General features: G+C 42.7%; 1 protein-coding gene across 2 annotated transcripts in view; it reads left to right on the top strand.

Moving 5' to 3' along the window:
* Positions 1 to 205: 205 nt before the first annotated feature.
* The window catches only part of LOC110948216 (uncharacterized), a 33,964-nt gene continuing 18,513 nt past the window's right edge, over positions 206 to 15,656 (top strand). The window contains exons 1-3 of one of the 2 annotated variants that reach the window (XM_022189647.2): positions 206 to 321; positions 2,765 to 3,156; positions 10,363 to 10,481. In XM_022189647.2, the coding sequence (XP_022045339.1) occupies positions 305 to 321; positions 2,765 to 3,156; positions 10,363 to 10,481 (528 nt within the window). In that variant the 5' untranslated portion in view covers positions 206 to 304. Of the gene's footprint in view, positions 322 to 1,721; positions 1,843 to 2,764; positions 3,157 to 10,362; positions 10,482 to 15,656 lie in introns of those variants that run through there. The other variant, XM_022189646.2, reaches the window with a different exon arrangement.

The raw sequence follows: 15,656 nt of genomic DNA, 5'->3' as shown, positions 1-15,656 counted from the left end.
GGGTGGAGTTTAAAGGAAAATTAGAGCACCCCGCACAGAATACCTAGTTTAGTTGGACCAGAACAGAAGAAGAGGAAAGCAGGGAAGCCCAGAGAAAACAAAGACCTGTCTGAAGATTGTTTTCCTCCTCTGATGCAGCTCTGTGCTCACAAGAGACGGATTATTTCAAGCCTTAGTGAGCACAAACTCCTGGATTAATCTGTGCATTTCAGGAATCTTTGGCTCCTTTTGGAAATCTCCTTGATTTATATTTCTATTAACTAGAACATTTTACCGGAGGACGCGGGGATGAGCTGCCACTGACATGCACCGTCCGTCCAGGTGAGTCTGGACACAGGTGACTTCAAGTGTGCGTGTTTGTGTGCGCGTGCGTGCGTGTTGTTTTTTTCGAACAGCAAACTTCGCAAAAGTGCAGTTTCGTTGCGCGCACCGGCGTGCCAGCTGTCACGCTACACGGCCGCAGCTGAACAGTGTTATGGCACTTTTTAATAGGCAATAAATAACAGCTTTAGGAAAACAATCTAATCCTTTTTCTAATTTATAAATGCCGTTTTAATCCACATTTACAGGATTTATCTTGCAGACAAGCTGTATTAAAGTGACACATAATTTACTTTACGGTGCTTTGTTTTCATATAATTGATCAAATAAGGGTTCATAGAGAGCTTTTTCTTATTCTCTGGCCGCCTCTCCGGGTGAACTCGGTGCGCTTTGCAGAGATCATCTGACTTCGCCGGTTTGGCACAACTGCGCACCGGCCTCACTTCCATTTATTAAGCTCTTACCGCATGAGTCAGACGTGTAGATCGCATTTCAACCGGGATAAACACGGTCTAAATTAAAGCTGTGAGTGCCGGTGCAGGTCGCTTTGTCTCCAGGGATGCAGAGGATAAACTGCGCTTTATTTGACTGAACAGTGAGTTTTAAGTTTAAAGCAATAATTCAACACTTCACAGCTTTCTGATTAATCCGTGTACAGCTATTTCACTGAGCAGACGGGGGGATTTGTTCATAGATTAGTCATCATTTGTCTTGTTTTGATCGAGGTCACTGAGTTCATTCTCGTTTTAATTTCGGACAGTTGTAGCCTGTGAGCTGTGTAGAAATTTAAAGAGCCATTCCACCTGCTTCACTCGTATTTTTTCTCTCATTACCTCTTATAAATATGCGCATTTCCCCGATTTTAACAGATAAATTTGCCATTTTATGCGCTGTAAGACTCTGAGCAGTGCAGCTGTGAGCACCAACCAGTGGGAGGCGCACACTGATCATGTGTTTTTGAGGAAGAAAGCCGCATATTTACAGTGCACAATCCAGCAGACACGCAGCTCCCGTGTGACAGCTGTCAACTATTTAGATATTTTGGTGTTAATCGTAAAGCGAAACCTCATCGCGTAGTCGAAAATGTCACTTTTTTAAAAACCTGGTGAGGCTGTTCTGCCCACGGAGACACTGAAACTACAACCCCCCTCTGGATGTCAATAGATGACTGTGCAGACGTGCTGCTGGACGCGTTTCTTTAAAAAAAAAAAAAAAAAGAAAAAAAGAAAGAAATTAGCGCCTCATCCAGTGCCGTGTTTGTGAGTTTCCAGGCAGCGCCGGTTTCCTTTCCCTTCCTTCCTTCCTTGGCGGGGCGGCGTGTCTCCCGTGCGCGTCGGTTCAGCCTCCCGTCGTTTCTCTCCTCCTTGCGCTTAAATCTGTACCGAAACCTCTGAGGGAACTTTAAACGTTCATGTGGCCAGAGGAAGGTCGGTCGCGTCCAGTTGAAGAGCGCGTCTTGTCGCTGTTCCTCCGCGCGTAAAAAATGCGTAAAAAGCGAAATGATGAAGATTTGCATCTCAGGTGTGTAAACATGTGTCGCCTGTAAATGTAGACGCGGTGAGGAATCCGGTTGGTTAGTTTTGGCTTATTTTGGCACAGAAGTAGGTCATTGCCACTGGGAATCTGCGCGCAGTGGAGGCTGCAGTTGAGCCCGGACAAACAGGAAGTGCCGCTACACAATATCATTTTAATGATTCCCTGCTGTAAGAACGTCACGTTTGGAGCTGAAGTTTTAGTGATTACAACGAAAACTGTCACAGATTTTTATTCTCTTCGCAAATAGTTTTAAATACAGTAACTTTACTAAAGCAACTTTCTACTTAGTTTAAGAAAATCCTCGTTAACTGACAAAAAGGACAAATATTAGAGAAAACTGGGAGATTGTTTAAGTTGATTTAACTCGAATACTTAGATTTCCAGACTGGCTGATCTGGTTATTCGGATTTCTTTGGGGCTGTTTGTTTGTGACGCAGTTGAAGTTACTCCAGCCGCTTCCTTCATGCCGGATTATGTTTTTCCCAAAAGTCAAACAAAGATCTGCTGCAATCAGCACTTTCTGTCAAACAATGGACACCGGGTGGCCAGTTTGGACAGGAAACCCGGGCTACCGCCTGGACAGGAACACATTCCGTACACATAGACTTACTCTGGCTACACAACTCCCAGCTGGTGTTTTGGTATCAAGTGAAGAGATTATGGTAAGTTTTATAAAAGCCGGTTCGTGTCGGAGCGCTGTTATTCAGAAAAAGGTTGGTGCGCGTCGCAGAGTTTGTGGTGAATTATCCAGATTAAATTTAAAGAAACCCAGCTGTTCTAAAGGACATTTGGAGCTCCAGCGCTGCTTCACCCGCGGCTCCACATGCAGACAGTCAGGGAGGCTGTAGGCTGTTTGGACTCAGTGATGAGGCTCCAGGCTCACGGTGCCGCTCTGTTCATCCAACAGACCGCCAAACCCGTCCCATGGCTCGGCCGCAGTAGCAGCTACAGAGGGCGGCGGAGCGGATCCAGAACCCGTCGGTGCAGCTGGAGTCTCGGCGAAAACATCCCGTTCGAACTCCACCGGAGGAGAGCCGGACTCCCCGTCCTGGTCCAGAGCCAGCCTAGGCGTGTTTCAGACCAGGTCGATATTTCACCTCCCTCGCCGCTCCTCCAGTGGTTATTTCTCCGCCGATGGTTCCGACTCGGTGCCGAGCTCCCCGCTCTCACCGAAGCGGCTGACGGCTGACAAAACCACGCAAACTCCGAGCCCGAGCGGCCAGGTGATCAGACACGCACTGGAGCGCATGGCCGGTGAGGCGCACAGAGGAGGACCGGAGACGCAGCGGCAGCAGCACGGTGAGCTGAATGACTGCAGGAGCTGCGGACAAAGAGGAAAACCAGTTTGACATTCTCTGCAGTAGTTTTTGCTCGTATAAAACCCCTCTTGTGATCTGGTTGCTGCTGCCAGGTGATAAATAAAACAGCTAGACCTCTGATGTCCTCAAAAATGCTTCTAATGATCCCAGAAATAGTCTGCCACTGTCTGTTTCTGTGTCCCCAAATCAGCATTAATGAAGCAACAAACTGCAAATTAAAGTCTTATCTGTGTGACATAAATACACACCCTGATATTAAGCTAAAATACTGAGCCTGTGTGTGAAAGTTGGCCTGACTCAGCCAATACAAGCTGCTCTGGATGTTTTCTCTGTGAATTTTTCTGCTGCTGCTGCTGTTGCTGCTACTTCTGTGTGGGTGTGCAGCAAAATATGAAACCAGATATGAGCCCATCACCAGCTCCCTGAAGCTTCCTTTATCAAACACCGAGGGCTTTGGTTGGGTGGTGCTGCTGCTGAGTGCTAACAGTGATAGTAAAAAGATGAACAAACACATACCGGGGATGTTGTTTCTCTCATGAGATCTTACTCATGTGGAAAGAGTCTTTTACTCTGCAGTATTTACTGTATTCTGTCAGATGAGTAAGGCGGTCTGTATTTGTTTTCACATTCTGGTTTATTGACTCCGTTGGCCCTTGAAGGGAAATCCAGAGAGTTCAGGCAGAAACATGCAGATATAAAAAACACTAACGAGTCAGCAGTCTGCCAAATCCTTTTCTGATGATTCCCATGTTTTCATTCCAGTGTAGTAGTAATACTCTGCTTCCTATTGAGTAATGTCTCCTTCCTGTGAGTGCACAAAACCTCCCAAAGTCACAAACTCTGAGATGCTCGATACATACTGGTGATAAAACTGAGCCAGATGTGACTGAATAAACATTAAACCGTCCTTCCAGACCCTAATCTCAGCCTGTCATTTATTTACATCCTCATCTTATTTGTGTTGGAGACAAACACATAACGACACGTTGAGTTGGACTCTCAAGACTTATTAGACCTGCTGATGCTGGATTGTTGCCGTAGATTTACAGTTTTTAAGGAATCCTGCTGAGTCAGTTTACAGGAAGCAGGACGGGTCTTCAGCTAAACCAGCAGCGCCACGCCCGGCCGTGTGACTGCAGCGTCACAGTGCAGGAAAGATGCAGGAACCGATCTGTGAAACTGAAGAGAACACTCTATTTTGATGTTTTTAGGACTGCCACGCTAAATAGCTGCCAGAGATCTCCTCTTGTGAAACACTGAAGAATCTGAAGTGCTGAATGCTGCAGTTTCTGAGAGAAATGTTGGAAAAAAAGTCAAATTCTGAAACACAATTCCTGCAAACAAATTGAAATGACGTGTTTTTACATTGAAACAGAATTCAGGGGATCTGTGCAAAAGCAGTTTTCTGTCGTTTTTACTCACTGGTTACTTCTGTTAATGCTGTAAAACTGTTTAGTCAGGTTGGGGGAAAGACAATGGTTTGTGTTTAAGTACACCTGCACCAATGCTTTTAGCCCGTGCTTTCTGTCATTTTTCACTCTTGTCTGCCAAAAGCCTTTCAGTTGCTGTTTTCTGTCGCTGTTTTCTGTCGTTTTCAGTCTCTGTTTGCTTTCGTTTCCTTTACCAAACTGCTCGGTTAGCTTTAGGCTCTGACATTTCTGCTGCACGTTTAGGAAAAGATGATGGTTTGGTTTAAAACACGGCTGGGAAAATGTTTTTTAGTCGCCGTTGTCTGTCCTTGTCTTCTGTCATTTTTGTTCACTGTTTGCTTTCGTTTCTGCAACAAACGAGTTAAATAAGTTTCTGTACCGAAACTACTTGAGTACATTGAGGACAGAGGACGGTTTGGTTTTAAACACATCTGTGCTTTGCAGTCTCTGCTTTCTGCTGCAGTTTTCTGTCATTTTCAGTCTCTGTTTGCTTTCGTTTCCTTTACCAAACTGCTCGGTTAGCTTTAGGCTCTGACATTTCTGCTGCACGTTTAGGAAAAGATGATGGTTTGGTTTAAAACACGGCTGGGAAAATGTTTTTTAGTCGCCGTTGTCTGTCCTTGTCTTCTGTCATTTTTGTTCACTGTTTGCTTTCGTTTCTGCAACAAACGAGTTAAATAAGTTTCTGTACCGAAACTACTTGAGTACATTGAGGACAGAGGACGGTTTGGTTTTAAACACATCTGTGCTTTGCAGTCTCTGCTTTCTGCTGCAGTTTTCTGTCATTTTCAGTCACTGTTTGCTTTTGTTTCTGCTGCAAAGCTGCTTGGTTGAGTTTAGACAGTGAGACTACTTCAGTACATATCAGGAAAGATGTTGGTTTGGTTTAAAATAAACCTGTGCAAGCGCTAAGCAAGAGGTGGACTTCTATCACAGTTACCATTACTTGTCTTTTACTCTTTTACCCTTTTTTCTTCCTGAATAATTTTTTGATATAAACTGTTTTTAAATACCAAGAATTACATTTTCTGCCTGGCGTTGTTTTAAAACCGCTCAGTAATCTGGATGGCACATCTCTGTTTGTCTCCATTTGATAGTTTCCTGAAGTATTTGGTTGATTTACTCATATTTGTGTCTCCAGAAACGTGTGAAATCCAGTTCTGTGGGTTTGAACTTACTACCAAAGTGTTTGTTGGAGTTTCATCAGTTCTCCCTGCCCCAATCCTATTTTTATGTCTGTAGTTTATTGCCAAACAAACACAGAACAAAACACACAGTCTGTCACCTCCAGCAGCACTGATCTAAAAGCGCTCTGCTCCCTCAGGCTTGTTTACATCAGCACAGCTTTGAGAAGAAAGACTCCGGCTTTTCACTGCTGCTGTCGGCGGCTGAAGTTGCCGGTCTTAGCTCCCTGCTAATAAACAAAACTGTGCCATGAGGCGGAAGTTTGGCACAAAAACAACAGCTAACAGAGTAAATCTGGAGCTCTGGATTGCAAACATATCCACTACTTAATAATATTGTTCCCTCATCCTGATAGCTCTTTGTTTATCTCAGATTCCCTGAAGTGAGCCGTGGTTTCAGGTGCAAAAACAGACATCATCGCGTGTTTAAAGTGTGTGGTTACATAAAAATTCTGCCCTTTCTGTTAACACCCCACTTTTAACCACAAACACATGTTTTTTGTTTCTAAAGATAGTGGAGTTTTGTGTGTAAAAAAACTTCATCTCCGGAGGCTGAAGTAAAACATCCGTTAGCCTCCGCTCCGTATGCGTGGCTCAGCGTTTTAGAATAGCAGTGATTAGTTTCACTGATTGCCTCGTGTCTGCTTTTATTCTCAGCCACTGCAGCCAGACAGACAAGATAGCAGTCAAAACAGACCTGCGTGTTCGTGTCATTCATTAAGTACGCCAATCAATGTGTGCATTTTAGCAGTCAAAATAGGCCTGCAGGTCTTTTGTACGATGCAGACAGAAGTTCTTTGCATTTCAATCAGTCTGCTGCATTCATGAGATGGGGCACAGAGGAGATAAACAGCATGTAATTCATCGTCCTCGTCTCACAAAAAGCATCGGTTATCAAGATTTCTTGGCTGTTTGTGTGTTAGATGGTGAGATAGAGCGCAGGGCTTAAGGAGGATGGGTTTATCGCCGTGTTGTTGTTGTTGTTGCTCAGCACTTCCTCCTCCTCCTGCAGGAAGATCGCGCTCACAGAACAGTCAGGTTTCTTCACTTTCAGAGGGAAACAGACCACTTTGATGCGTTTTTTGTCTTTATACACACACAGTTTAATTATAACGCGACCTCGGGGCTGCTTGCACAAAGATAGATTTGTGCCTGAGGCTTTGATAGAACAAATAAACTTTAGACTGAAATCCAAGTTGGTGAGCTGCACAAAGCCCACTCAGTGTCCTCAGCTGGAGTAAAAAATGATTTATTCCAGTCAGACTCAGACTCTTTAGAACTATTTTCTCTAAATTCTTCTTTCATTTGCTTGCCTTTGAGGATCAGCAAACCATTATTAGCCGGTTACCATCCTGTTTTTTTGGTCATTTTCAGTCCCTGTTTGCTTTTGTTTAAATGACAAACTGCTTGGCTAGCTTTGGACAGCAAAACTGCTTGGATACGTTAGAGACGATCATGGTTTGTGTTAAAGCACACCTGTGCAATCGCTTTTTAGTCTCTGTTTTACATCGTTTGCTTGCCTTTGTGTCACAAAACTACTTCAGTAAGTTTAGGCACTAGAACTAGTTGGTTAGGTTTGGACAAAGGTGATAGTCTTAGGCCCCATCCACACGAAGACAAAACGCTTAACAGTTTCAAAAGCGATCGCCATAAAGACGAAGGCGTCTCAGAAAATGTGTGCTTCTACATGAATGCACTCGATACGCATGGAAACGCTGTAAAACACATGAAAGACCTCTAGGGGCGCTGTAACGATATGACAGAAACGCGCAAACAAGAAAAAACAGTGGGTCCTTTTCCGGGGTGTATCCATTAAGTGCCGTAATGTGTCCTCGATAATTGTTTGTTCAACTCGGTGGTGATTGAGAAGAAGGAGATTTTGCTGCAACAGGGATAGTAGGGTCACTAGCTTCATCAGCACATTTGCTACACTGTACGCCGCCATTGTTGTTGTCGTTGCCGCGTGTGGTGCATGCGTGTCAATGAAGCTACGAAACTATGACGCAAGCGTATCTGAAAAGCAGCGGATAGCCGGTAAACACGGAGCTGCGTATACGGCGTTTCAAAATCTTTCCACTCTGGAACCTGGTTTCAAAAATGATCGTTTACAGACCCCCAAAACACCGTCTTCGTGTGGATGATACGCAGATTCGGCAAGAAACTTATGCGTTTAGACCTCGATTTGTCTTCGTGTAGATGGGGCCTGAGTTGGAGAAACACTTCTCAGTCACTGTTTCTTGTCATCTTCAGTTGCTGTTTCTCTTCGTTCATGCACGGTGCATGGAGAGCTGCACAGAGCCTGATTGTCTGCAGGCCATAGACTGTATATATAGTGGACGTAGCATCTGGCTCCAGAATTGAAGCCAACCCGGAAGTGTCAAAAACTTGCAATATCACGCCGTCCGCTAGGGTTGGCTCCAAAAAGCTTTTGCTCCATAGACCCCAATTCATTTTTGGAAAAAATAAAATTTGATAGACTGATGTTCTACAGCTCAGGATTTTTTTCCCGTTAGTTTTCATGGTCAAAATGAGAGATCAGGTGGCCGATCTTAAAATAAATCAATACTGAATTTTAAATAAATCGTTAAAGTTGGCGGAGCCAGGGGGCGTGGCTATACTTGATGGACAGCAACAGAAGCCTCTGCGGTAAAATGTGGGCGGGATAAGAGAGTCCTCAGCCAATCCTGCCCCTAGTTGCTCTCCGGTCCAGCCTGTTTGATGACGCTTTTTACGTCACTGGCTCCAAAAAATCCAAAACGGCGACCAGGAAGTAGCAAAATCCGGGCTTCATTTTCTCGGCGTTGAAACCAACGGGTGACGTCACGGTTAGTTTACGCCTGCTGCAGGCACGGTGAATCGTTTTGTGTTTTTTGTGTTTGCTTCGCCTTTGAGCATCAGCAAAACATTATTAGCAGTTTTTTTCCATCTTGGTTTGTGAGAATTATGACAAAACACTCTTGTTGCTTGTGCAGCAGAACTCCATGCAGACGATCATGTACTGTATTTGGAGATGTTTTTTTTGGTTTCTGTGGTTTCAAAAGAATGTTACAAAAATAATCCCTGTGCAGGCTATGACACAGCATTCAACTTCCTAAATATCTCCAGTGTCTCCTCAAAGCAGCCTGGCCTTCACATAGTCCTTTAAAATGTGGCCAAAGCAAGAAGAAGCCGAGGATAACATAGAAATAGTTTTAATTGTAAAGTGTGTTAAGTGCAACTGAGTGTTCTGCTCTCTTATTTTGAGTTCACACCAGTCAGGAAGATGAGAATCAGTTTAGACTAGCACTAAGTTGGATCTATTATTTAAGAAACAGGAGATATCTTCATTTATTTGGACAAATTGGGCAATTTATTCACACAGTTACCACATAAATACAGTATATGTAGCGTTATCTGATGCTAGCGTAGCATGCACGGCTGCCCTCGTGCTCGTAGCTCCCATCAGAAACGTTCTGGTGCAGCTCGATGGATTGATTTGTGAATCGGTCTCTTCGATATCGGAGGATGTGAGAAATATTAAGTCTGGGTTTCACAGCGGCGTGCATGAGTCATAAGCGGAGAACGGTAAGAGGTCAGAGCCTTTCATAGTCATACTGTAGTTCAGACTGAAAACGTAACAGATCAACCACGAAAACACACACACACACCTACACACACACACACACATTCATCACCCGGTCAGCCAATCAGTCAGTGCTGTTCACATTTATCCGGTTCTAAGCTAACGTTGTTTCTTCCAGTAAACATGAAAATAAAAGCATGACTGGCTCTTTTTTAATCTCAGCTTGAATCGGTGTGATTTGCATCTCGTCTGGGATTTCATCACATCACTGTGAGCATCTTTTATAAAATCAAATAAACTCAACTCGGTCGTATCTAAACAAGCGTCTGCTCAGTGAAGCACCTGCGCTCCGAATCACACTCTGAGTGTTATCTAATTCCCTCAAAACGCTCCTGCTAAAAAGATTTCTGTCGTTATGTTTTCATAACTGCATCCGTTATGACGCTCTCATGCACTGGTGGTAAAGCTCAACGTGCACATCATCACGTGAGATTCTCCAAAAAATCATGCATTGTCTGCTTCTCTGTCATGTTTTCCATGTTTAGCTCAGCACACAGAGCACAGTTCGGGTGGTTTTGCTGTTGTGGCTGCAGATTTATTTCATGGAAGCCTAATGTTTGCAGTGAATGAGCTTCACAGTAAAGACTTCTGTAAATGCAGAGTTTAGTTCCTCTGTCAGTCACATTTCAAATATCTTTGTTCTGACGTTTCGCTGCATTTTCAAGTCTAAACCTCTGACCACACATCAAGCTGCAGATCCTGTTTGATTACATACATAGATGAATATTCATTTTGCCTCGATGGAGAATATTTATACTTTGAATCAGTGCAGAAATTTTGCAAAGGAATGTGTGAGCTGAAGCTGCACCACACAAATCCTGAAAATCGTAAATGGTCTGCACATTTCTAGCATCTTTTACCCTCACCCAGGTTCTGTATGACCCGCTGCACCACCATCATGCGTGCTCGTGTGATCATATTTGCAAAGTTTTATTTTCTTTCTGTTGCAGGACTGTCCCTCAACCCCTCTAGCATTCGGCGGAGAAACGCAGCAGGGGCCATGCATGAAGAGGCGTTCGGACGAGAGCTCCAACGTATTGGAGACGAGTACAACAGGCTTGTCCTGCAGGTGAGTCACTGTCAGTGCTGGAGAAGGCATCTGGGTATAGACCACAACCACCAAAAAATTCATTTTTGCAGATTTTGGCGGAAGTCTTTGACGTCTGTCATGGAGCAGATGTTCAGGTGACGATTAATTCCATCAAATCCTGCCTCATTCTGTGTGTTTTCTGTCTTTATTGTGGTAAGTTGTAGTTTGTCAGAAGTGAAGTCCCAGGTGGAAAGAAGTGGTGTAAAATTACTGCACTGAGAGGTTTTCTGTTGATCTGACATCTAAACTTGGTTAAAAGTGCAAAATTAACAGATGTACTGATCACATCTGCCAGTTTTTTTCAATGCCATTTCAATGTTTAAATCCACACTACCGTTCAAAAATTTGGGGTCACTTAGAAATGTTGTTGTTTTTTTTTAAGAAAAGCATTTTTTTTCCGATGAAGATACCATTAAATGAAAAACTCTTGTGCAGTCCTGTTAGCACATAGATAAAAGTGGGAGTTTTCCTGGAAAACATGAAATTGTCTGGATGATCTCAAACTAGTGTATATTTTTATTGTAGTTTTACTATTTTTTCAGTTTTTTTAATATATTTTACTATGTTTTACTACATTTTTACTGTATTTTTAAACTTTTTTTACAGTATTTTTACTATATTTTTGCTATATTTTTTACTCTATTTTGACTATTTGTGCAGTATTTTTAGTATATTATACTGTATTTTGACTATATTTTTTACTATATTTTTGCTATATTTTTACAATATTTTTACTGTATTTTGACTCTATTTTTGCAGTATTTTTTTAGTATATTATACTGTATTTTAACAGTATTTTTACTGTAATTTTATTGTATTTTGACTATTTTTGCTTTTTTTTAGTATATTTTACTGTATTTTAACTATATTTTTGCTGTATTTTTTTACACTACCATTCATCACTCCTGTGTTCTAATGCTACATTGTGTTAGCTAATGCTGTTCAAAGGCTCATTGATGATTAGAAAACCCTTGTGCAGTTGTGTTAGCACATGGATAAAAGTGGGAGCTTTCATGGAAAACATGAAAATGCCTGTTTGACCCCAAACTTTTGAAACAGGAGTGTATGTGTTGAAATTATGTCATTTAAGTTCATATATATTTACCAAATGCTTCATTTTGGAAAGAAATCTTGTAAGTTGGAGCAGAAAAACATGGAATTGAACCAGCGAGTTTAACATTAAATTGCAAAATGTAGAATTGCATAAACGTGTTTCTTATAGTTAAAAAAATTGATGTTTTTTACCACTGATGAATCACTCTTGTAGTATTTCAGCGCAGCAGTTGTGCTCCTCGCTCGGATAAATCCAGTTGTTTGCGTGATATAGAAATGTTCTAAGCAGTTAAACGTCTTCATGTGAAAGCAGTCTAAATCAGGAGCAAACTGCCTCTGGAATAACGTGGTGGGTGATCTGAAGGAGTCTGAGACCAGCTGTAATTTCTGCTGCGCTCTGGGTGAGAAAAATAAAATGACCTTTGATCAGAAAATAACCGAGCAGGAAGCCTGAAGCGACCGAGAATCCTGATGCCACAATAACCGCTGCAGTTTAAAAACACAACAAAACAGCTGTTCAATAGAAAAAAAAACCCTCAGCAGTGGAGGGGCAGGAGACGGACTCGTTGAGCACAGATGAGGAGGAAATCGGATTCATTTTTCTCTGCAAAACCCTGAGCCACTTTCCAGCAGTGGAAAGGAAACAACAACAAAAGTTAGTGGTACAAATTGGGTGTTTAAATGTGGTGAGGCCCACAGAAGCTCATTTAAAAGTGGAGGTTGTTTGCTCAGCCTCGGTAGCAGCAATTTACCTGCTCAGCTCTCAGCTAGATGTCAGAGGTAGTGATGCAAACGGAGCAGGAAAGAGTTCATTTTGCTCCTAAACTGCTCATTATGTCCTTTTGAAGTCGGTGTGCATTTAAAATCAAATCACAGGAACATAGCAGATTTGAGAAAATACGGTATTTGGAGTGATGGATGAGTCTTTCGGTTTGGTTTTCTGATACGGTTGCGACAGATGACGACAGATGATCACATTATTGTCTGAATGGCGCAGCCGTAAAGTTGTGTAGCTGCAATAAGACTTAATTTCCTCTTGGCTGCTCTTTCTTTGGCAACATTTCTGCATGTTGCATCATCCCAGTTTTATTTACTCCCCTATCAAAGAGCTGACTGGAGCTTTGGGAAGACGGAGAGGAAGCGGGAGGAAAATATGTGCTAGTTTGAATTCACTTTAATCTCATCAGAGAAATGGGTTTAGAAATGAAAGTGAAGAAATTGCATGACAGGACTATTATATCCCTGTGAAGAGCTTAAAATGCTCCCTCGGTGTCAGAGGCTTAGCAGCTATAAAGCTACAAGTCTCCTTTGGAGCAGTTTAATACATCAGAAGAGTGTTTCTCCCACTGCGGTTAATGCTCTGGTTATTTATGAGCAGCAAACGGGAAGGGAGTTAACCCTCTATGCCTGCTCGCTTTTTTAGCATTTTTTTCAAACCAGTACAAACTTGGCTACGAAACCCTTTAACCTTTAAATGCAATGGAGTTTTTTTAAACACTCCGACTGCTTCCAGTGCAGTAGTACTTACACAATGCAGATTGAACCCGTTTTCTTTACCATTCAAAAAATAATGTCAGAAAAACCAGTGTTCCAGCTTTCTCTTACATTTGTTAAATTTGATCTTTATGCAGTCTTGTGCACAATCCTCTGTAACCTCTGATAAAGACGCACATACTCAACTCCAACTGATCACTAATAATAGCCATTTGCATCTAGAGCGTTTTGTAAAAGCATCTTAGCTACAATAGTTATGTTTCTGTAATTTGTGGCACCGCTTTCCTTTTCCCCATCATGACCCAAGAACACCAACAGGGTGGGGAAGCAAAAATGCCCTGTCAGGTAAAAACAACTATAAATGGGTATAACTTTTTTATTCTTTGGAATTTTGAACTGATTTCTTGAAGAAGACAAATTTAAAGCTTTCAGAACATGTTTCTTCAATCTGTCCTCCATCAGCCATGATGAAGGCCTCGATACAGCCTCTGAAAGAGGCACAGGCCCTCCTGATATCCTCCTTGGGGTAGGCCTCCCATTCCCTGGAGAATGCAGCCTTAAGTAAATCCATATTGGCATGAGGGGTGGCATTAGTCCTCAACTCAATGGCGCCCCATCAGAAAAAATCCAGGGGGTTTATATCAGGTGAGCTCGGGGGCCAAATGCCTTTGGGCCAGAAGTTCTCCATATTCTACTCACAGAACTTTTGGACCTTGATTGATGTGTGAGCAGGAGCCCCATCTTGCTGCCACATATAGTTGTTGTCAGGGTAGGTGGCCTTCAGCCAGGGCAAAACGGTGTACCTCAGAACTTTGTAGTACACATCAGCCCCAATTTTCTGATCTGGCTGGAAGAAGTAGGGGGGCATCTTACTGCCATCTGAGCCCAAGACTCCCAGGACCATCTGGAGATCTCTTGGTGCCCAAACTGGATTGTCTGGCATGCTGGATGCGGTGAATGGTCCTCTCACTGATGCCAACAATCTTGGCAATGTCCTTCTGAGGGATTTGGGCATCCAGGAGATCACAAACCCTGTTGCGTTTTGCTTGTTGCTTGCTCACTTCACAATGCACCAAGGTCTGACAAATACTGAAAAGATTGGTTAAAGGTAAGGAATGTTGATTTTAATTATTGTTTTGATTACCCTCACCATTTGGGCAGGACATGCAAATTTGTCAATAGGACATTTTTGCTTCCCCACCCTGAAGGTTCCTTCAAAGATCTTTTGGCCTCCCAGGTTCAGAATTTGTAGTGGAAATCTGGAAAGGACTCTGAAGTAATAATCATCCAGTTTCTGCCAAAGCAGTTTTAAGGTCCCTCAGCCTGATTTTGACCACATTTCCACAGTCAAAGAAACGGATCTTGGTCAGGCAAGCTGCATTATATCACTGGGGGCAGGATCACTGAGACCAACACAGAACTTGTATCTGGTTTATGGTGATGGAATGATGGTAAAAATGATGCATCTTTATCAGTCTTTACTTGTCTGTGATTCAATAATTGAACGGTATTTCACCAAAGCCATCCAACATCAGGGAAAATGCAGCTCTACGCTAAACCTGTAACTCAGGTGCTGCAGTGCTCATGTGACTGATAATAAGCCAATAAAAACAGACTTCATGACATCAAACAAGGAAACAAACACAACCGGATATCATTTGCATCCAGCACACGTGAACAGAAACACTCCTGGGTCGCGAGTGACTTTCATTTTTAGGGCCAACAGTTTTGAGACATAACTGAAGGTTCAGCGTTTAACTAAGCAAAAATTAAAGCCATCATTTATCAGCTGTGGTTTGCATCAGTTTCTGCATTTATCTGCCTCGATCAAATATGTTGTCGTTGCGCTCTTTGAACGTTGCACTGAGCCCTATACTGAAATCAGCAGGTCAACAGATAACAGCAGCACTGACGCTGTGGAGAATTTGATTTACTCCACATGTGAAAGATCCCATGAGCTGGGATTGGGTACGTGGTGAGCGTCATGCACGGCTTTGGTCCTCACGCCTGTGATTCACGCTGCAGAGGAAAGCGGTGGGAGGCGGTGGGATGAATGTGAGAATGAAGTGAGTTAAGGCTGTGACTCAACAACGGGGGAAGACATAAAGAGAAAGAGAAACAGAAGTGTAGCTGTGTGTCTTCTGTGAACTTGGCTGCAGAGTTGTCCGCCATATGTGTGTTTGTTTCTGCCGTAGAACAATGAGGAGGCCGAGAAAAGAGGAACGTGGAGCCTTGTTCCCTGTTCTGTTGGCAGGTGATGCTGTTCCTGTGGGCAACAGCACATGCACGTTCACGCATGAGTTCTGAACCACAGAAACAAGACATTTTTTTAGACTTTAATCAAAAGTATGAGAAGAAAGACACATTTTAAAGTAGTGTAAATGAAAACATTCAGTTTAGTGCAGTTCTGCTTAAAGTGCAAAAATAATTGAACAAACTAAGAACAGAATTTTAATCCCAGTTTAAAAGTGATTGCAAAAGTGGCCAAAACACTCCCACAAAACCTCAGTGATCCACATTTATTGACAGTACATGAGAGTCCATCAGTTTGAGTGTGGAAGAAGCAAAAATGTGGAAAGACTTAAAACGGACAAGAGTTCATAAACA

Source organism: Acanthochromis polyacanthus, chromosome 15, assembly GCF_021347895.1.
Source record: "Acanthochromis polyacanthus isolate Apoly-LR-REF ecotype Palm Island chromosome 15, KAUST_Apoly_ChrSc, whole genome shotgun sequence".
Classification (NCBI taxonomy): domain Eukaryota; kingdom Metazoa; phylum Chordata; class Actinopteri; family Pomacentridae; genus Acanthochromis; species Acanthochromis polyacanthus.
This window is presented reverse-complemented; position numbering and strand designations above follow the sequence as displayed.